This window comes from Equus asinus, chromosome 3, assembly GCF_041296235.1.
Source record: "Equus asinus isolate D_3611 breed Donkey chromosome 3, EquAss-T2T_v2, whole genome shotgun sequence".
Taxonomy (NCBI): domain Eukaryota; kingdom Metazoa; phylum Chordata; class Mammalia; order Perissodactyla; family Equidae; genus Equus; species Equus asinus.
In genome coordinates this window covers 40,617,882-40,641,725 of record NC_091792.1, presented here as the reverse complement: position 1 = coordinate 40,641,725, position 23,844 = coordinate 40,617,882, and the positions used below count along the sequence as shown (strand labels likewise).

General features: G+C 42.1%; 1 protein-coding gene across 1 annotated transcript in view; it reads right to left on the bottom strand.

Moving 5' to 3' along the window:
- The window catches only part of TMEM131L (transmembrane 131 like), a 150,933-nt gene that overhangs the window by 77,670 nt on the left and 49,419 nt on the right, over positions 1–23,844 (bottom strand). Inside the window, exon 4 of the mRNA XM_044767081.2 lies at positions 2,430–2,498. Coding sequence (XP_044623016.1) covers positions 2,430–2,498 — 69 coding nt within the window. The remainder of the gene's footprint in view (positions 1–2,429; positions 2,499–23,844) is intronic.

Genomic DNA, 23,844 nt, shown 5'->3' with positions numbered 1-23,844 from the left:
TTCAAAGGATACAAATGTCTCCCAGAGAAATACGTTAGAAAATAAGATTGCAAAACTGCCATGCTACCGAGCCCAGTGACCGCAGCTACCAGAGACCTCCCCAGACCCAACAGAGAACGCAGGCTGAAACCCAGTGACCCCTGAGCTATTTTTATTCTATTTTTGTAAATTCTATTTTTAAAGCTGTTATGAGGATAAGAATTTCCTTCACCAGTGACAACTGGAAGATACTCTATTAATTTAATACTACAAAAGAATGATTAAAATCTCTTATGAACGATTAGCACTTTAAATCGCAGGACCAGCCAACTATTAACCCTTACAATAAACCCTAAGAAGTAGGCAGAGGGCAACAGAATAGCATGACCCTGATTCTGCATTCTAAAGGGAAATCAAAGCTATGAAAAGGGATGGGGTCGCCCAAGGTCAACATCAAAATAAACACTAGCAAAAGCTGAATTTAGGGCAGTGAAGAAATCGGGAGAAGAACCCTCTGGCTCAAGTTTTAATCTGATGCCTACAAATTAGAACATCTGTCAGAAGTCAGGTAAAACTTGACTAATTTTAAAAGTGTTTTAATTTAAACTATAGTTCGCTCTTACGGGGATTTTTAAAACTTCAGCAAAAACAATTTATTCCCATAATCAAATCCTAGATTTCACTTACAAGAAAAATTGCCTGGTGTCTGCTGGCTTAGATGTCAGATTTATTCTGTCACTTCTAGTCAAACGACCTTGGGCAATCTGCATTACTCCTCAGCAAAAAACGTATGAACACATTTTAGCACATGCTCAAATACAGCGATATGGGAAAACGATACACACACAGACTCAAATACCTATCCTTCCAGGATTGATCTAAGACTCTAATGACAAGAGACATCACTGTACTTTGAGAACTGTAAAAATACTACATAAACATAACTGAATCATCCAAAGGTGACTTGAGTCTAAAAATTAGTAACCTTTTCAAATAAAAGACACTAAGCCTTTTTTTCAACATGCTTTCAGCTATCAGGACCAGCAACTGATGTATATATGTAATTAACATATAAAGCTAACATATATACACATCCATGTGCATTGATTACAGGGTTTTTATGTTACTTGAAGACTAAATATATCACAGACAGCCACTGCCCGATGAACTGGAATTGTTATGCTAATCTAACCATACCCACTACTATCCATCTTATTGTATCTACCTATCTGTACTATACACTTTTTAAAGTAGGTCCTGCATTAAAATTTACTATAAAGACGTTTCACAAAAGCAAAGTGCTCCCTCAGAATTTGAAATCAGTGAGGTTTTATTATAAATTTAGCTTCTAATAAAGTTTCTTTACCTGAGAGTTAAAGTATAAAAATTCAAAAACAAAAAAGCAGACACCTAGAATCTTGTAAAGTCAGTAATCTCCCTTCCCACTTTTATCTCTTCTTCCTTTTACAGAATCTCCTTAAAAAGCTCAACAGGTACTTTCAAACTTAAAATTCATTCTCCTTCACTGCAGCTCTAATTTTTTGAGGATCAGAAAGAAACGGAAAGGAGGAAATCCAGATGAATAAAGGAGGGCACCCCAGGAGACCGCCACTAACTCATCTCAGCTGCTCTCCTATCACCATGGTTGTTTCATTCATGTAACTTTTCTCGTAAACCTGAAGTGATGTTCCAGGCTGCTAAAACAAGCAGAGCTTTTACACCTGAAATACTCTTTTATTTCCACCCTTCAAACTCTACTAATTTGAAATTATATCCATTCAGTGCTGCAATATTCTGCACCCAGGGAATTTAATACTTTCAGTTTCAAACTTTATCACAGCCAACGAGAGCACTTACGTCCCCTCTTCTGCACAGCTTCCCCCTTCTCTTCCTTAATTTCTCTGAGTTCCCAGATTAGTCCCTCCACCTACACTCAGATCACATTTCCTTCATCTCAGGATTCTTAACATAATATACTGTAAGTAATTATAGCTTATATGCTGTCTTCCCCACTTGTTCCAAAGTCTTAATCACAATAACTAATGTTTGTGCAGTGCAGTTGCGAATCTTGAAGCATAGCGAGCAGTAAAAATGAGTGAGTAAACAAATCGAATCAAAAGAATTCAGAAGCTATCAATATTTAGAGTTTTTATTATAAAATAACCTGATTTGTTTTTTAAAAACAAGGACTTAACACTGACTTATTAAATTCTAATCACTATAAAACATTATCAGGTTCACATATTAAAAACTAAAGAAAGGGCTGAAACAATTCTTACACTCTCCTTTTCACAAAAATATTCCTTTTAACAAGTCCCATGATCAATATCCCTTAATATTATTAATATACTTAAAATGCATTTAACATTATACATATATAAAAGATATCCTAAAAGCAAAATAATGCAAATAAAATAAGTTATTAAAAATTATAAACAAGAGATACTTACTGAATTCCAAAGTCTAGAACTGATGGCTGAAAATGTAAGCCCTTTCCACTAAATAGTTTGTCTGAGAAGCTAAAAAAGAGAAGAAAAGAGAGATTAGTTTCTGTTGTAGTTTTAAAATTGGAATGCTGAGTTAAGTGGATATACTTAGGCCAATGATTCTCATGAGATACAATTTTAGTCTCTTATAGGTGAGTCTGATTTTAAATGCTAAAATTGAATTATTAGAAGTCTAATATAACTCCACAGCTGCAAAAATTTAAAGTACTCTTAGGTTACAGTTCCCATAACCTCATATCAAGTATATAGATTCTACAAGCATTCAGACAAAAATGGGGGTATTTAATTTTTAATAGGGTTCATTTCTGGATGAATTCAGATAACATGCCTATTTTCATAAACCCCAAACAAGACAAGACACACAAGCAAAGTGGGTGGCAGTGGGGTGGCAGAGAGAGAGGGAGGTCAGAGCTCTAAATTTGTTAAAAACTACTTAGAACAGGGAAAGGATGGAGAGCAAAGCCAGGGCTGCTCCTGAAGGCTGAAACCATCACCGGTCTGTATTTTCAGGAAGAACAATCACATAAAATTTCACATGGCAGGTCACATTTTCAGCAGGTATTAATCATTATTATGATTTCATTTTCCTTCAAGAATCAAACACCACAAATTAACATACCAAAAAACATATAAAGAAAACACACAAAAGAATCATATGCTCTAACAATATCTAAGCATACTTAAAGACATAAGATACAAAGTATATATATAAAACATACATGTAAAATTTAAAAAATATATGTATATGTGCATGTGTATGTATATATATATATATATATATATCTCAAGAAACTCAACTGTCATACAACATTTTAAAAGCCATGTAATGCAAAAATATTTAACTGGAGAAGCTTCTGACTGCAACATGTATAACTGTTTTCAAAGACTCAAGCAAGCTTTCCAAAATACAATCTTTCCATTTTCTCCTCACACCAAGTAGCCCTCCACCAAGCATGATTCAGAGGCTGGTCCACGAGTGGACATTTGAGTTTCAAATCTGGTGGCCAACAGAAGATTTGTGACCATCAGCAAGTCCCTCTCCCATTTTTCTTAAAGGTACAAACTATACGGAGACCAGAGAACCCCTTTCAAAATCCTTATCTCAAGATTCCTGGCTGCAATCTTTTCTTCCTCCCTCCACTTTTCTGTCTTTATCGAAGGTTCCCCTCCTCCATCCACTCTCCTAAGAATCCTCTCTCCCTTATCTTCTATATCTCCTTTCTTCCATCTCCAACATCAACTGTATTAATAATAAAGGTGACACCTCAGTCTTCACCTGCCTAACTCCTGCCAACCTCTCCACTTGGATTAAGCTCAGGCAGAGAAGAGGTGTGCTATTTACTGGACCTCTCAAACCCCAAAAGTTCAGACAAAGAAGGCGACTAACATGCCCAGTTGCCTCCGGAACTATTTTGAAGAGACAGAGAAGGCAACAGATGTAAAGAGAAACCAACATCAGACGCACCACAGCCACCCAACTCTAGACCGAGCTGGCCAGGGCTCAGCATTCCAGAATAAAAAGAAAACAGGCAACTTGACATGCCACAACTTATCTTAGAAAAGTCAGGTTACTGTGTAGGTAATAAGTAAAATAATTTATGACAGTCCTCTTCCTGTCTTGTGTACTGAAAGTAGATTTATCATCAGATTTCACACACAACCTGTGAATGAAGAGGAGGTTTGGAGGATTTGAGTAATTCACCCAAGTTCACATAGCTACTAAGAGGCAGGGCCAAAATTCCAATGCAGATGGGTCCAGGTCTGAAACATGAACCCAGCATGGAGTTTGAGCCTATCCAAGTTCTCATGACCTACCCAAGGAACCAAGGCAGTGTAGCCTGCTGGGCGAGGGCCTGGGCTTCAGAGTCCAGACAAACTTGGATTCCAAGCCCAAGAACATCACTTTCTAGTCATAAGTGGGTCAGTTGCTTAACTTCTCAAAAGTCCCAACCTTAAGTGAAGGTGACAACAGTATCTACCTTACAGTTACCGTGAGGTTAAAATGAGACAATAAAGCCTTTGCTTCATGCATGGAACATGGTTAATTGCAATAAATATTAGATCGTGTTACTAAGAAGATGACTCTCATCTAACAAGAAAAGAAATGAGAACAGATGGAGAAGCCAATTGAGCTTAGAGTCAGAGTTGACCCCTGGATTAAAAGTCCCAAATGGGATAGTTGTAATTATCTCTGAATAGAAGTGAAATAGAAACCTGGGCCATCTCATGTCACACAGCAGAGATTTTTAAATCCCAGAATCAGGAAGTTTTACATACTCAATGAAAATCAGACATTTAAGGTCCAACCTAAAGCAATAGGTAGAAATAGCCAGATTTTCTCTAACTTCAAAGAAAACTCTGTTTTGACCTCACAATGGAGGAAAAAAAGTATGTCAATATTTTTTATTAACAGTCACAGAACAGATTCATCTTCGTCATTGGTCAATTTCAGCTCACTTGACTTTACAATTTGGAAACCAGATCAAGTTACAAGGAGATTTAACATCACCGTATAAATTTAAGTTAGTTCTCATAGATAAAACCATTTTAGACATAGGTATTGATTGGGGGAGTACTCTCAATCTCTCTCTCTCTCTCTCTCTCTCTCTCTCTCACACACACACACACACACACACACACACACGTCTTCAAGGATTTGTTAAACACTGAGGGGAGGCAAAACCAGCAAACCACCAAAATTTAGTCAACTGCAGACATCAATAATTATCATCAAATATCAGTGCTAGCTAAGAAATTATACTATGTTTGAAGATGCCAAAGTTTTCATTTCTAAATCGACAACTTCAAAAAATTAACTTAAGCCTTAAGAGCTACACGGCAGTAAAAGATAAAATTTCCTCCCTTTTCCCCTTTCTCTCAAAAGTTAGCATTAATCTTTTCACACTTGCACCCTTAATAAACAACATGATTCTTTTATGTCAAAGTCATCCTGGCCTTTTTCATTCTTAAGAGTTCCAGCATCTGGCATAAAATAAACACATGCATCTTGTAAAAATAAATTATAAATTTATGCTACATATTTTAATGTTCACCCTTTCCCCATTTGCAAAATAATTATAAGGAAAAGTCCCTTATTAAAAGAGAAAAATAAAAGAGGAGCCATTTTTGCTTCTCTATCAGGAGTTAGGCAAAAAGAAAAGAAAGTAAAGCGATAGAAGAGCCCCCTCACCCCAGATGACTCTCTATGGACCCTGTCCCACACTCTCTCTTCGCCTTATTCTACAGACATCCACCTCCTGCAAAGAGCTGAGCCGTCCCTCAGCGGGAGGATATGTGGACAAGAAATTCCACATGTTATGGACTTTGAAAGAATACCTTTGCCTAAGATTACCTGATTTTTTCTTTTATCTTCTTCTTTTTTTTTTTTAACTTTGGCCATCTTTTTTTCTCTATGTATAAAACAAAGAAACACAGTTCGAAAAAGTGGCTAGGACAAGAGAAAAGAAATTTCACTGGAAATGAGAAGACCTTGGTTCAGGTCGTAGATGTGATATGAGCTCCCATGACACAAGGCTTCAGCTTCCTCTTCAGCAAATGGAGGGAGCTGGAGTGGATGACTCCGAAAGAGTCCAGGAAGATTCTCCCCTCAAGGTAATAATCCAGCAAGCTAGATAAGGCTCGTATGCCAACAAGCAAAACTCAAAGGTCAAGAGAGTTCAGAGTGAAGAGGAGAAATCTACCTGAAAAGGTCAGGAAAGATTTCCAAGGGTGGGTGGGAGGAATGAACCTCAATGAACAGCTCACAAATGGAAACTGAATGGAAGCCACCTTCAGCAATGTTAACAGCACAAGGGAGGATGCAAAGGACGGCAAAACACAGGGCACATCTGGAGAACACTTTCTGAGCAAGGAAAGCACACTAGAAAGGTAGCCTCTTGGCTCTGAGTGGTAGAGTGCAAAGCATAAAGCAAGGGAGGTGACTGTGAACACTGAGGAAAGGAGAGAGCAGACAAGAGGTATGGAAGGCGACATGAGTGGAGCCATATTAAAATAGAGCCAGAGCAGCCATTTCAGAAGAATTGCCTTGCATGTCTTGTTTTCTTTACCTTCCAAACTGGACCAAACCATCAACATTCCAAGAAGCTGGGAAAGACAAGGATATCCTGTTTGTAAGGACTGATCAAACTGGACTTTGCTGATGACTGAATCCCTAATCAAAGAAGTACAAGTCTAGCCTTTGCCTGATGACGGAATCTTAAGCCAATCTACGAAGTACAAACCCAACCTGACCTCATCTAGCACCAATGAACTCTTCCTTAATACAACTGCCTCATCTTCCTCCGTTTTCCCCATGAAAGCCTTAAGCCCCTCTCCTGTAATCAGAGCACATTTGAGTTTCTACTAGAATCTGTTTTACTGAATAGCAACTCTTGAGACCCCAAACTAACTTTTTGCTTCTCTTGCAGTTTTATGCCTCTTATTCATTGACAGAGGGCAGCCCTGAGACGGCACTGCAGCTAACAAGGATGGCTTTATGAACTCTGAGAACAGTGGCACGGTGGAAGAGTCAGCAGACGCTCGCCCCAACACTCCAGGAAACAAGTCTTACGTATCGTGGGTCTGTGCTGGACCTTACTTACCTACAGGTCTAACTGCAGTCTGGAGAACACTGTGATGTTTCTGCAGAGAGTCTGCAGAGGCAGTAGTCCTTTCTGAACAATAACTTCACCTTCTAACAGGGATTTGGGAGATAGCAATGACCTCCGACAGGGAGAGTGGAACTGTTTGGTTTTCCATATTCCTAAACAGCTTGGTTTTCATGTGTCTCTCAAGCCCCAACATCTACAGCCAGCTGCCATTTGTATGCAAACTCTTTCAAATGCTTAGAGAGAACAGCGTATGTTTAAAAAAATTCTTTTAAGGTTATGACAATGGTTTTACCACCAGATGAAGGTAAAAAGGTTGCAAGGACAAGGGGAAAGGTTTCTCATTCATTTCACAAACCCTCTCTACCTCAGAAAGGTAACAGAGTAGACCACACCAAAATAATGCTATTGTCTAGACTCTGAAGTATTCAAAGAAAGACACATTAAACTCGCGAGCTACTGGCTGGGCTGTTCTGTCTGAGTCACAAGAATGTGGTGCTTATTCAGATCCCAGTGCTGGGAGCACTGTTAGAGACCTGTAGACTCCACAAAGGTAGGGATTCATGCACTGTTAATCCCCTTGGGCCCTGAGCAAGAAACAGGTATTTCTAGGACTCAGCTGCTATTCCCAGGGACCTTGGAGGAACTTAGTACTTTTCCATTAGCAATGGAACTGGAATTGATCCTTGCACAGATATAAGAAGCCCCAGCCCCGGGGCAGCCCTTACTCAAGCTTGCCCACACCAGGGCAAGGCCTTCACAGTCTCCCACCAACAGTTCAGCTCAGAAGCTGCCCTAAGCACTCCCGTGATCTGAGGACACAGAGCTTTAGGGCCTCTGGGGAAAAATAAATGACCTGAACTGCACAGTTTATGAAATGAGTTCTATAACTACACGAGTTATAAAATCCTACCTTATAACCTTATACTACAAGTTGTTTTCTGCTCTTTTAACTAAAAAAATACTTCTCCCCAGAAGTTTACTGATACGAAAAAACATGAAACACACAGGGATGTCTACCTAAGTTAGAACTGCCATTCTTCCTGGCAAATTAACTACTTGCAAAAACCATTTAACAAGGAAGGTAGAAGCCAGTATTTTTCCCCATTAAATTCCCAAAGCAGGGGGGAGTGGGGGAGGAGTCATTTGGTAGGACACGATTTTCCTAGTTTCTCTTACTATTAAAAGCTTCAGGCTTCAAGGTCAAAGCCAAGAGGAAAGTCTTTGGAGCAATACCAACAGTGAGGCGCTCCGAGGCACTCTCATGGAGAACAGGATATCTGGGGTGTTAAACCAGCCTGGTGTATTGATGGCCAAGCCTTCCCAAGGCCAGGACAAAGTCCTCCACACCAATCTGTCCCTCCAGCTGATGGCCTCTCTCATACCACTCATGGAGGAGGCGTTCCTTCTCTCAAAGACCAACCCCTACCTCCCCTTTCTGGATGGATCCTGGGCTAATTCCAGGGCCTCGCCCAAGCTGCCCTCATCAGCACTCTCCCCATCGCCCTCCCGGCTCTGTCCTTCTCTGCCACTTGTACATGAGACACGCATGGCCCTCTCACTTGAAAAGACCCTCTAACATTCCCTCCTTGCTTCAAGCCCTCTTCCTCCCTACAGAGCCAAAGTGCTGGTGAAAGTAACGACAACAGCAAGTACATTTATTGAGCACTTGCAGTATACCAGATGCTGTGCCAAGCACTTTACTATCCCACATAATCCTAAGAACCCTGAGTGGATACTATTATTATCCCATTTCCACACACAAGGAAACAGACGCTTTGAGGCTTTAAACAACGTGCCAAAGCCCACTCAGCTGTCGGGTGGTTGAAGGGGAAGCTGGACGCACATTCGGAGCCCCGACCCTATGCTGCCCCTCACCCCATCTCTCTGGCGTCCAGCCTCCTCACTGTACCAAAAGTGCTCTTGCTGAGGTCATCCATGATGACAAGGTGTGAAATCAAGCACTGAGCTGGCTTAATCTCTCCACTGGCACCTCTCTCTTGAAGTGCCCTCCCTTGGTTTCTAGGAAATCTCACCCCATCTTCCTCCTGCCTCTACGGCTGCTCCTTCTCATCTCCTGGTCAAGCTCCTCTCCCTCTGCCCATCTCTCCCATGTTACTGTTTCCTTAGCTCTTCCTCAAGGCTCACTCTTTCTGGCCCATCGCACTCACTCACTGCCACTAGGGGGATGTTTCCTATACCGATACTTGTCATTTCTTTGGCTGTCCAGCATCTAAGCTTCCTTACTGCATTCACAGATTTCCCACTGTTACCCCTTCTGGATTCTGAAGGGGCCAGTTACTAGTTTTACTAGCCCTGCTTGCACCCAGGGTACCGGTAGATGACCTTGCCATGGTCAGATTCCCCAACCTGAGGCAGGGCATCAGGAGCTGATGCCACAAGGAAGGACAGTGGAGAACCGTTCTGCGGGGAACTGCGACAGCCGTGCAGTCTGGTACAGCAGGAGCAGGAGTGTCCCCAGTAGTCTACTTCCATGACACATTTTGGCTGTGGTTCTAACTGCTAAGCCCTCTTTTTACTTGTTTGTTTTCTGAGCCTGGCTCTTAAGTCTTCCTAGAGATTCTGTAAGCTGCCCAACATCTTTTCAATAAATTCCTTTTCTGTTTAAATCAGCCAGAGTTGGTTTCTGTGGTTTGACTGATTCATTTCCCAAGCCTGTGTATCTGTGGCCTGGATTCCTCTGCTGAGCTCCTGACTCGGGTCTCCATCTGTACCAGACGCCATCCTGTGGGATGTCCACAGACAGCCCCAAATGGAATCCAAGACAGAGTTCAACATCTTGCTTAGTCTCCCCATGGGTTCAGAGCACTGGATTCCCACCTTGGTGAAGGATGGCCCACCTGCCCAGCCGGGAGCCTTGTTGACACTCTGACGCCAGTGCTTTTAACTCCACAAGAACAGATGCTGAGGGCGCTCCTGGGATATGACACATTCACACCACTAAATCTGTCCCCTCCTTCTAGAAGCACTATCAGGACCTTATATTCAAAAGGCCAAAGGGCATTACATTTGCATTTCAAAGAATTTTAAAAATATATTATTACATTTACACATTTAATCATATCACAGTCCACATGCTACAAAAACCTGTAAAAGAAAAGGCCAATAATTAAGCTCATATTTCCTAACTCCTGTTCCAACTTTCTCCTTACTACAACGTATGGCTTCTCCTCTTTGACGTAAAGATTTGACATCTTTTACTAGACTCTACTATATGTTAAAATAACTAAATGCGATTTTTAAATCTGCAAAATACATTTTGCACTACACCTTTCGGCTCTAGGACAACAAGTTAGCATGAAAAAGTAGTTCAGCATTAGACGTTTCCAGCAGTAATAGAGTTGACCAGATGCTACACACCAGAGAGAGGAGGCCAACGCAGAATGCACACGATAAAGGAGCCAGGAGTCTAGGGATGAAGGACTCCCTCTTCATCACAGGTAGACCCTGGAAGTGTGTACAACATTGTAGCTATTTTTTTTTTTTAAAGATTTTATTTTTTTCCTTTTTCTCCCCAAAGCCCCCCTGTACATAGTTGTATATTCTTCGTTGTGGGTCCTTCTAGTTGTGGCATGTGGGACGCTGCCTCAGCGTGGTCTGACGAGCAGTGCCACGTCTGCGCCCAGGATTCGAACCAACGAAACACTGGACCGCCTGCAGCGGAGCGCGCGAACTTAACCACTCGGCCACGGGGCCAGCCCCCATTGTAGCTATTTTTAGAAAACCAACTTTGAGTTCTCAAAGTAGCCATATAAGTTTAGAGCCAGCTATTTTTAAAAGTTCATCTATAACCCTTTAAGCAACTTGGTAGCTAAACTTACCCCTATTGTAAAAGCAGCAATGCCAAACCCCAGTGACTGAGTTAACGTCTTCACTCTACTCGCATTATTATCACAGCCAATTCTTGACCCAAGAATCCAAAGACGAATAAGAGGCTGCCTAACTTTCATGAGCTGACAGTCTCACATACAAGGTACAGCACAATCCATAAGAGAAAAAGATGGTGTGGGGCAGGTAAGGAAAGGTGTTCTGGAAAAGGTGGAGTTTGAGTAGCGCCGACAAGGCTGGATATGCTGTCTTCAGGTGGAAATGGAGGAAGCAGTTCCAGACTAGGAAAAACACAAATGAAGGCATTCAGACTGCAGAAAGGTTGGTAAGATAAAAACTGAAGTACATCAGGTAATTTCTTAGAGTTTCTTGGTGAGACGAAGGAATAATCCTGTATAACTTCACGTCCCAGAATAATATTTTAATTCAAAAACAATGAAATGATGATTTTTTTTTATCTCAATATAAGCAAAGATATCAAAACAATCTCCAGGCAATTACATAGAATATTAGAAACACTGTTGGAAAACCTAATGAAACATTTCTAAGCTTTTTAACTGTTCCTTGAAGGGCCAACCTCACGGCCTTCTTGGCCGCAGGGAATGAAGGAGCCTGCGGCCTCAGCTTACTGGGAAGGAAACTGCAATTGTTAGCTTCGTACAATACTAACTGTGTATCTGAGGAGTTCCTGTTTCTCAGAATACCTGGACAACCTGTCACTATTCAACAAGTCCAAGTCTTCTCCCTTTAAAAGAAAAAAAAAAAAAAAACCTACCCTTTCAATACGCTTTTTTAAAAAAGAAAGAAATGTAGCAGAAGTTCTTTTAAGTGGACTGTTAAGCTGTCCACTCGACACACAGGCATACACCACACACTTGCCCACAGCGCAGAACCTACTACTGCCAAACTCACTTCTTAAATGATATAATCCCACTGTCAGAATGGTTTAAAAGCGATTTTTCTCATGTGAAACCCAAGGAATACTGACACTGGAGAAACCAGCCTAGAAGGTGCCCAGAAAAACAAGTTCTCCTTAACACAAGTCAGAGGGCCAGATTTTTCTTCCCGAGGGATGGCAGGGGTGGGGGACAACTTAAAAATGTGTTATGTCAAAAGCAATTTTCCCTTGAGAAATAATGGTAGGGGTTCACAGTTTCTTTACCAGGGTTCTGAGACAGAGACGGTTCTTTGGCCCCCAATATCCCTCCTTTCCCTCTTCCATATAATTTTTAGCTGGGCACATTTCCCAGGCTCCCTTGCAGCTGCGTATGGCCACAGGACCAAGTTCCAGCAAAGAGGCTGTAAGCAGAAGTATCGTGTGGCAGCTTCCAGGAACCCTCTGGCCCTCTCCTCCATCCTCTCCTCCCATCTGCTGCCATGAACACAAATGCCGCCATCTTGCACCCTGAGTACCAGGCCTGGTACCCTGGGGAAGGCAATGTAGCGATCTGGAGGGAGCGGGGGCCCTGAAGACTTCCTGGAGCCAGAGTCTGCGAATCTCTAGACTCCCACAGAAGAGAGAAAACTCTATCTTGTTTTAAACCACTGGTATTCTGTAGCTCTGTTACCTCAAAACTTAATTCTAATTGAAAGAGCTTCTTAAGCCCTTTTCTGACACCAGAAACTGCCAGCGGCCACTGCTCAACAGAACTGCCACTATGCAACTGCCCCATCCTTCCAGCCTCTGCTTGCTCTGTGGGAGGTGGGTTCCAGCAGTGCCAGCCTTCCATGTGGTTCAGAACCAGAGCATCCCAATAAATCAGAAAGCTAAACGGCTAAAGCAGTAACAGTAACCCAAACATAACCCAAACCTGACGAGAAAACAACAAACTCTAAGTAAAGAAAGGATGGTTCCTGCTGCCTTTCACTGGGAAAAGCCATTGTCTGTGGTGGTGGCCTATGATCGCTGTGGCCACAGGCTGGTATAAACTGAGAAATGGCTGTAAGTCAACTATCCTAAAGACTGGGCACACAGAATCTACCTTCTAGTTTAGAACCTATCATTCTGCCTCATAATCATACAGGCAGGGACCTAGAAGGACCTCTGTGAGACACTTCAGGGGACCCAGGGTGGGACAGTATTCCAGGCTGATGTGACCACACCAGAAATAAAAGAGGTGCTAGAAAGAGCAAGCAGGTGATCTCCCGACTTGGCCTTCTAGGAATAAAGTCTTGGAAGGGGCTTTGCCAATTAGAGCCCAAGACCATTTACACTGCAGTGAAGGCAAGGAGTAAAAATTATTCTACTTTTCGAAGACTGCTTGAGACATACTCAACTAGTGATATAGCGTTAATTTCTTCCCTTGGGGTGGTTGGCAGGAACCCTACAAGGGAAAACAGCTACCTTACTGCTCTCCTCGAAGTCCTTGTGACAAAGGGCAGAGTTCTTGCCAAACCAGAAGAGGAAAAATGGGAAGACAGTGTCCTGTTTCCTAGTCAGCCTTGGGAGAAAAGAGTCCAAGGGATAAGAAGTCACAGCAGTGAAAGAAAGAAGTCTGCTGAATTCCCAGGGCCTGCAAGGCTCACTGGGTCCCAATCAGAGACCAACCACAAGGGCGGAATTAACTGGAAAGACAAGTACAAGACATCACCTAATGTCCTGGTGATCGGAATTTCAGTTTTCACTACTATAAAATTAAGGTAACCCCCTAGGTCCACTGTGAGGATTAAATTAAATTTGTAGTAAAGAGCTTTGCGAAGTGCTCAGTGAAGAGTGTGTCCAGGGAGGGGAAGAGAGGCGGCAGTTCTAAGGTCAGCAGAAAAGCAAAGTAGCAAAGATTCATATTCTGATTTCCAGGGACTCTACAGAAGCAAATCAGGACAAGGCCAAAAGGTGTCTGTTTCAGAATTTAATTTATTTGGGGGAGGTGGGGTTGGGGGGAGCTGGGCAGAATGCCTCCAACTTAATTCAAGTGAGCTGACAGCTCCAGGCTGCACTCCACTAGAACAGCATCGAAAGTAGCTGAAGCCTCCCTTTCAATTCAGCCCAGAGAATTTAATTGTTCTTAATTATACAGACGCCACTCATATGCAAATAGTGCACGAAGGGTTTTCCTTTTAAATTGTAATTTTTCTTTCAAACCCTTGAGGCACTGAAGTGTTATTGCTGAAGATGTCACCAAAGAAAGAAAGCCCCCACGGTCACTCAGGCCCAAGAGAGAGGCCCCTCTTCACAGGCCCGCCCTCCCTTTGTCCCACCATGCAGGCTTGTTACCCTCCCACCAACCAGGCCTGCTCCTGTCTTGCTCCGGAGTCTTGTTTTCAGCCCAGCTCTCCAACATCTTCCCCTCTCCTTCCAGCATTCTCCATCCTCAGACAAAGCACAGTATGAATTTACAGACTCCAGGGCCCAGCAGAGAAAGGAGGGGAAAGTAAAGATCAGCTGGCCTCATCGTTGTTTATCCTTATATCAACAACACCAATTCCAAAAGAAGTAGAGCTCTCCAATAAAAACTGTGTTTTGAAGATAATAATAGCAACATGAAAAAATGTTGCTAACAAGTAAATAAGAGGAAACAAAGATGTCATGGGCAACATGATTACAACTAAAAAAATATACAGAGGAAAATGAGAAGGCAATTACCCAAATATGAATGGCAACGTCAGGATGGTGGAATATCAGTAACATTTCCCTTTCCCCTGATTTTCCGGAAGTGTTAAGTGGCTCAACGTTTTTGAGAATATTAAAAATTTTCAGTGATATGCTCTTTTAGAAAAATCAAGAGCAATAGGAAGGTACATTCTTCTTAAATACTTGTAATTATTTCTATCGATTCAAATAACACATTTCCACATTGATAAGTTATTTAAAAGCTAATAAAGTTTCAATTCCAAAACACTTTTTTTTTTTTGAGGAAGATTAGCCCTGAACTAACATCTGCTGCCAATCCTCCTCTTTTTGCTGAGGAAGACTGGCCCTGAGCTAACATCAGTGCCCATCTTCCTCTACTTTATATGTGGGACGCCTACCACAGCATGGCTTGACAAAGGGTACATAGGTCCACACCCACGATTCGAACCCGTGAACTCCGGGCCTCCGGGGCAGAACGTGAGAACTTAAACCACTGCGCCACCGGGCCAAAACGCTGTCTCATTTCTTTGCTCCACTTCCCTAACTCACAGCTTACTTTTCAGCCTCTGTGGGCTCCTCCTCCTCCACTCCTTCAACACAGAGTCACCCCAGGCCGCCTCCTCTTTTCCATCTATAATCTTGCTAAGCCAATCCAGTCTCAAAGCTCCAATCAGTACCCAAAATTTACACCTCCGGCCCAGCCCTCTCTCCAATCCCAGCACTCCCGCTGCCCACCCAAAGGTCCACTGGGATGTCTAAAAGACATTTTAAAAAAGTCTAAAACAAAACTCTCGCCCCACTCCACCCATAGCCATCTTGACCCAGTTGTTCAAGCCAATAATCCTAGAATCATCCCTGACTGTTTTTCACTTTACACTCCCACATCAATCTACTAGAAATCTTGTGAGCTCTACTTTCAATATTCAGAACCTCACCACCTTCACCACCTCCACCCTAGTCCAGCACCATCCTCCCTCTTGATCTCCTGATCACAGGCTGCAGTGGCCTCAAATGGTCTCCCTGCAGTCTAGGCTCACCACCAGCCAGGACGACCTTCCTAAACCTACTTCAGATCATGTCCCCGCTCATGTCAAAACCCCACAATGACTCCCCAGTTCAAAGGTCTCACAAGAACGTGCTCTGCTCCAGCCACAAAGTCTTCTGGCTGCTCTGCAAACACTCCAGGCATGAGTCCCCACCTTAAAGGCCTTTGCACTGGCTTTTCTGTCTGGAACATTCTTCTTCGAGACAGCCTCATGGCTTACTCCCTCACCTCCTGCAAATCTGTAAAATCTCACCCTGTTTATAATGACAGCCCCCATCCCACACCTCATCTTCTTTTTCCTGACTCATATTTTCAACTTTCTCCATACCACATCTTGCCTTCAAACATCCATAACATTTAGGTGTTTGTTATACTTGCGTTTACTGTCTCTTTCCCATACCTTATTAGATTCCAAGTTCCACTAGGACAGGGATTTTGGTCTGTTTTGTGTGCCAATGTGTCCCAAGTATTCAGAGAACTGCTCAATAAGAGTTAAGTAAAAGAAAAGCTTTTCAGCTGGTTATAGATTTATAAAAACACAATTTAGGTCTCAGAATATCTTTTTAATTATCCAGCATAAAGTCAACCTCACCAGAACATGTTAGAACCACAGGATCATGAAAAAATGTTTCCCAAATTTCAATTTAAACCTTTACCAAATCTAATTTTTTTAAAAAAAAGAAACAAGGAAAGAAAAAAAAAGAAACAAGGTATATAACAGTTTTAAATACCAGTGTCAGATAAATTATATTTTTACTCACTTTTTTTAAAAAGTCAGGTCTAGTCATGTCAAGGGTATACAAATTAGAGTGACTTACTAAATTATAAATGTTATAATTGTTGATACAATGCCAAGACGACTAAGGAATTCAATAACAGAGGATACTGAACCTCTTGAGAAAAATAAGGCATTGAACCAGGCCTGAAATGTTGTGGGAGAGATTAAGCTAGGACCATCAGAGACCCAGTTTGCGAGCCCTTTTGGCTGGGGAGAATCTTTTAGAATGCAGCACCCAGGGCCTGGACCTGGTTCAAATCCTTTGAGTAACCATCTGAATCAGCAACACTGGTTACAGCAACATGCCTAAGATGGCTGTTTTGGTCCCACTGCTTGAATAAGAGGATTCATAATCCAAGAATGAAGAAATAAATCAAAACCTATAGTATTTATAAACACCAGTTACACAAAAATAGAGACAAGCTGAGGTGAGGCCAGGCACCTGACCCTCAGCCTTACTTCTGCTGCCTCAGTTGCACCCCTGATTCAAGCACCAGAGGGGAGCAGATGTGCACCCCATCCCCACACTCTAGTCCCCCCAGCTGTAATGGGGGCGAATTGGCCAACGTGGGGATAAAAGATCAGGGAGATGGAGAGAGGATCCCTGACTCCACTCATTTCTGAAGCCAACACCCCTCCTTCTATCAGGTTATGAGAGCTAATAAATTCCTTTCAACTGCAATCTGTCACTTGAAGATCAAAAGGTCCCCACTAGTAGTTAGATGAACCAAGTAATTAAAACTAATTCATGAGGTTGGGTCCAAAAGTCAGGAGAGCAGGTAACCTTTGGAACATTAAAATACATTTTATGACTACTTTTGAAAACAAACGCTTTCTGAGAAATAGGATGATTCTGCGAAACCCCTAAGATTATCTGTATTCCTGCCAAAAAAGGGGAGGGGAAAGTATCTTTTAAAAAGTGCAAACTACATTTTCTTCATACAAGGACCAACAGCTTCTTTTAAGAGAGACAGAAATGTTCTAAAATTAGATTGTGGCGATAGCTGCACAACCCTGCAGATCTACTGGAAAACACCAAGTTGCACATTTTAATGGGTGAATCGTACGGTATATGATTTATATCTCAATAAAGCTGTTATTTTAAAAAAAGAAACAATAGCAAGTAGACATGCTAGCTTCCTCATTAAATTATTCTGTCAGGATTCAACGCAGGAAAGGAAAGAGGAGGCCATTTCTGCAGATGCATCTTCTCAAACATGTACCCATCCCAGCCCTACAAGCTCATTTCCTTTCTGCGGGCACAGACGCCTCCTCGACATAATGAAAATGCCATATGCAGATGCATTTGATTAGCACCGGCCACATTTCCCATCATTATGCAGCACTCTGTAAGCTGCAGTTAATTCCTGCCTATTATCTAAGTGCAAAATCATTCTGCCTAATTTCAAGCAGCCTGGCAGCTGCAGAGGAAGAGCAGCCTTGCCCTTCAGTGGAGCCCCATCTGACATAGAACTCCTGCTGCTACAAGGACTCTCATCATCTAGAGCTAATCAGTTTCAATCAAGTAGACACTATGAGACCAGAGAACAATGGTGACTTCCTTCTTCATCTGTTAGCATGTATCTTCAAAAAGCCAGCAGAGAAGATGGAGAGAAGGGCAGAAATAAGAACTGGTGTTTTGGGGGGTTTTTGTGGGGGGAGGGAGGGTGGTAGTGAAGAACTCAAACAGCAGAACAAGTGCTTACACCAAGACATCTTCTCTCCCCCTGCTCCCTCCATCCCCATATTAATCTTCATGGACAAGTGAGCCCTGATCCTTACACCACCTGGCCTCCAGAGCTCAAGGAACTCCACTACTACTAAATTATTCTGAATTTGCCAGCTCTCCAAATAACCCCTTGACCTCTCTTCTGAGGAACCATTTCCGTATTTTAAACAGCTTCTATTGTGGCTTTTCCTTTAACTATAAACAGAGATAAGAAAATACACTAACGGTACCTTATACAATGAAATAGGGTATTCTACTGTGAAATGCCATATTTATACAATAAATATTATATATAAAGTACTCAGTTAAAATTTTAACTCTCATTACAAACAACTCGATTTTTATTCTGTCTTCAGTAATACTTCCAAAATATATCTCTTCCCTCTCGTAATAACAAAAGAGGGAAATCCTGTACACTGCACACTAGAAATACTGCCACATTCTGGAAGCAGTTACAGAATTAATCCCTTTAAATCCAAGAAAAAGTAAATTCCATGCAGTAGAATCTTTAAAAATGCGTAGCTCCTAAACATTTCCTACTTTTAAAAAGGATCATCATGCTCAGAGAGTCAAGAAATTACTTAGTCCGCTGGTATCCAATCTGGCCATCTCTCAGAGAAAACCAGGGGCAGCTTTTAAAAAATACGGATTCCAAGATTCCACTAGTTCCTCCTGAATCAGAACCTCTGGGGAAAGAGCCCGGAAGCCTGCACTTTGGGGAACAGCTCCCTCAAGCAATTCCACTGTCCTTGTGCTCATTAGGAAAGCAGGAGTATGTGCATTTGGGAACCACAGATCCATTTATTCGTCTATCCTCAGCTCATTCCAGAATCCTTCCAGAGATACTTCTGTTTCCAATGCAGCTCATTCGTACTATAAAATTCTTCGGTCTCAGAGAGTCAGGTTGCAGGAAACAAGCTAGCTATTTTAAGCAGAAAGGGATTTTAATATAGGGAATTAGGTGCTTATGAGATCGTTGAAAGGTTCACGGGAGCAGGGTTGATGCTAGGCCTCCAGGAAGGACTCTCACAACAATAGGGAACTGGCCCACGGAGGGCGCAGGTGCCTCTGTCACATCAGGAAGATGGGGCACCTCAGGAAGCTGCCCTGGAACTACTGAGTCAGGAACTTCCTGTCAGCTGTGATCCCAGGACCTGAGAGCTGCCTCTGCCACCACTGTTGGTCCTATGCCAGATATCCAGCACGCGAACCATGGGAAAAATCACTCACTTGTTGCTATGCTCCCACGGCGGGACTTCTGTGAGTTAAATGTGTTTCTGAGGCTACTGCACTGAATAGTGGTCACCAGAACTGAGTCCAGCATGCCAGCCTACCCCAAAGGGGGAAGCTCAACTCAGACACAGACTGATACAGCATTAGCTTTTCCAGCAAGTCTCTAATGCTCTCATCCCCCTCACCTACATTACTTCCTCTAGCCTTTCTTCTCTCCATTTCCCCTTCCTGTGGGCACAACTGCTAATTCAGATCCTAGTACTCTACCTAAAGATATTTTTTGAATTTCTTGTTCTTTAATTCAGCTCATAATGCAGCCTGTCTAGATCTTCAAGGGTCCTCATTTTTATCATCCAATAAACCGGCTCCTTGCCCCCAAATCCTGTCATTCACCAAATTAATGACACTTGAACTAAAGAGGATTAATAAAAAATTACTAGCACCACCTTCACTGGAAAATTTTAATAATCATTAGATCTGCCCAAATTCAACCAGCAATGTTTACATGGTAATTTCTAGACCATATGTCCAACACAGCACGAGGTGCTATGAATGGCTAAAAGTCCCTGACCACAAGGAGTTGGTATTCTCAGAGGAGCAGCAGAGACCTAAGAAAAAAAGAACAGAGACAGCAAGAATTTTAGATGCTACAAGTAGAATATCTGACACCAATATGAACTATAAAGTGGTCAGAGTTGAAATAATGATAGTTGTTTTTTCTTAAAGCAGGCATGAGGTATCAAGAAATGAACATAGGGTAACATCTTGTGTCACAGCCCACAAAGTCCTTTTTCTGCAATCAGATCTTACTTAATACAATACACTGTGTGACTCCAAAATAGGGACATACGTCAAATACGGAAATTCTCCCACAGTTACCTGGACACCCTGGGGCACAGGGTGAAGGGAGGTCTTTAAAGCAAATGAAATCAATCCTAACACAGGGAGTCAGCCCAGAGAACACAGCAGCACAGTGTGACATAAGACATACATGTACCCTGGATTTCTTAATTTATGTTCACCTGAGAGTAAACTACTTGTACTCCGAGATTTAATTTGGTATCACCTGTATGCTTGCATTAAGATTTTTTCCCCCTGAGGATTCAGTTCTCTCTTCTCTTTGGTGTTTCACCTCTTGCATCCCACTCCCCTCCAAAGCCGCAGCATCTGTTTCTAAATAAGGAGTCCACAAAGGTTTCTTACTTTACATATTCACTTTCAGTAAGTGGAAACATACACATTGAGTAAGTTTCTCTTCAAGTTATGCTGAAGGTGGAAGAGGTACACCCACAAAAGCTGGCTAATTTGTTTTAAGTGGAAATTTTACTTTCATTTCTTCTGTAAAAGGATTCCATCCCACCTACCACATTTTAAAAGCATGCCGTATGCAATTTCCTTAAACAGAAAATTCAAAGCAATCAATCATTTCTTTTACGACAGCAAGGTACAACCAACTCTATATGGAACAGAACATTTCCATCTTCTATAGAAGCAAGTCAAAGTTCACGGACACTAGATTAAGTGTCATTTCTCATAAGCACCAAGACAAAATTAATCAGAAAATATCCTGGAAATCACCAACGATCATGGAACTGAGAGGTGATGAGCAGTCTCTGGGGCCCTCTGGACAGTGGGCTTAAAAGGTTCTTCTCCTTACAGGATCCTAACTCCTTACCGCAGAAGATACCATCCTCCCAGACCAGAGGAAATACAAAGCTGCCCTACAGAAAGGGAGCAGAAATGCTACGCCTGGTGTGACCCACAACACAAGTGGTCAGATAAGAAACCGCCACTGATGTTTCTCTCAAGTTTCAGTCTCCCTGTATCTCTAGTCCACACTCTCCGAGGGGGGGAGGGGAGGCTGCTCCCTCAACCCCAGCCAAATCCTTTTCTCCCCCTAAACTCCATTAGTTTTGGAAACTCTAAAACTGAGGCATACATTGTGACTGTTTCGCTTGTTAAACTGCGACTTTGATACGAACACATTATGAGACAGGCCTAGGACAGGAACCTACAAGACACAAGACCAGCACGTTAAGAGTAAGAGGAACGTAGGAGGAAACGGAAGTGAGAAATTTAGTTCCTCCTGAAGTTCTAAAGTAAGTCTTTTCCTCCTCTACCTGCTTTTAAACTGACACTTGTATTCACCTTGTTTTTAACTGTCTTGTTGGTTTTAAACCTAGAGGTCTCCCCCCCAAGATTTCCACAAGTGAATGGTCTGTCTGCATTACTGCAACCAGACTGTACACTGTATTTTAAAACCAGTCCACTTTTTTCAGTATTTTAAAACATGCCACATAGTTTTCTCCAGTCACTGGAAAAGGATACACTAAATATAAAACTTATGTTTTTCAACCCACATAAATCTACCCATGCCAACTGCTAGAAGCTCAAATACGGCCTTACTCTCTGTTCTGTTTTCATATAGTAGGCTCTCCCGATCAATAAATTTCCATTTTTACAACTAAATAACTCACTCTTTGAAGAGGCTGGCTGTAACCTGTTTTATATTATCTAATGCCAAAATCTGGAAGTAAGCTGAGGCTGCGATATTTCATCCCCACTTCTAAAAAATCCGTAGGTATCCATACTGCTCTCCATTTCACAGGGAGGGAATGCATGTCAAGGGCAGAGCAGGCGATGTCTGTCAGCGTGCCCAGGAAATTCAGAACAGACTCAGGAAAAGAGCAGCTGCTCACATTAATGGTATGGCTAAGACTCTAAAACACACAGGACCCAAAATCAAAGAAGCCTCTCCAATTATTAAAATATGGTACCAAAAAGATGAAACTAAAGAGAAACAAATGCAAAGTGGTCCACTATGGCAGGAAACGCTAACACATGAACAGTAAAAGGATGCCTGTCATACCTGGACAGTGTGCTGTTTAGCACACTTAGCATCATTAAGAATGCGTTACTATCCAAACAGTGTGGGCTGGGGAAAAAAAAAGCCACCCAGTGAAGTTTCCTATACAGAGACAGTCCCTGCTTTACCTCCACAGCGCATTCCTAGAAACCATAATATAAAGCCAATCACATCTTCCCATGGCAACTACATGAAAATCGAAGGGTTACATTCCAGCCAAAGGCACGAAATAAATTACAGCAATGACAATGTTGCACAACATCTATGACACAGCTGTAAACTCTCTAAATAATAGAAAGGGATGAAATCAAGCCATAACATTGGGCTTTTATGTTAGAAGTGACCCCAGAGGTTCTAAAGCTCTCCTTCTCCAAGCCAGGAAACGGAAACCCAGAGGACCACTTGCCCCAGGTCAGGGATCTCGTTAGAAGCCAACTGAGAAACAAACCCAGTCCGTGTGCTGCCAGACAAACATATCTTCTTTCAAAAGTCACGAAAAGCACACACCATCATTATATAAGCTGTTTCCAAAATAAGACATACATAAAGCAAATAAAAATCCAACTCCCATATAACACATTTTACCTGTAAACAATCGGCCATTAAAAATTATGCACCTGTGTGCTTATTATTAGCAACCATTTTCTTTTTTGGCCTTTTCAAAGTTTACAAAGTACTATGGGACAAACTGGGACTGCCAATCCAGAGCAGCCATGACTTTTGCCCATCCCCTCCTTCCACTTAGAGACTTGGCCTCCCTGGCCACCAGGACCTGCTTGTGACCACGTGCCCTGGAAGGGAATTCTCAGGGTGTGAAGCTTTGAGAAGGGCAATCCAGCACAGCCAGGGGCCAAATTTCCCACTAGACTTTCTGCAGAAGAGACCAAAAATGTCAAACAGAAGTGAAACATGGAAAAGACAGAAAGACAGCCCACCACATCTAAAGCAAGACGTGCTGGTGAAACAGTAGTCTTAATGAGGAGAGCGGGATGACGATGATTCCTATCCTCTGTTTCTTTTCTGAATTACCTAATCTTGCTACAACAAACATGAATTTTGTAATGAGAAATGTAATGAGAAAACTATGTCATGAAGTCAGGGCAGGGCTGATATTCAACTAGAATGGACTCCTTCTACTGATGGTCTAAGGCCTCTTCTGACTAGTTGGAACCTTGGGTATCACCCCAAGCAGGGGATAAAAAAACAAATAAAACTTTGCGTGTTATCTGGGAGGCTGACTGCAGGGGTGAGGGTGAAGCTTCTTTTCTGGGTGGGGCCCTGATTGGGACATAGATTCTAATTTTCTTTTAAGGCTACTAGCTAACTGCAGACCTCTTCCCACAATCCTATCAATAACAATATGCTCATTAACGATCACATGAAAATTCAACTACAAAACTTGAGACCACCTGAAAGCACACAGCCTCCCTTCCGCCCTCCTCAGCACACCCTTCAAAACAGCCAACCAACTCTGCAAACGTCAGCCTCTGCATTTCTAAAACCTTCATTCCTCCTCCTCAAACACTTCCCCTTCTTTTGACCTCAAGTCTTACCTTCAGACTCGCATCAGATCTGGTTTCCTCCTACACAATGCAGTGCTGTTTTCATTCAACTTTTTAATTTTGTGTTTATTATGCTTCTCTCCCCTGTATTTCATTCCTGAGACAAATGTCCCCTTCT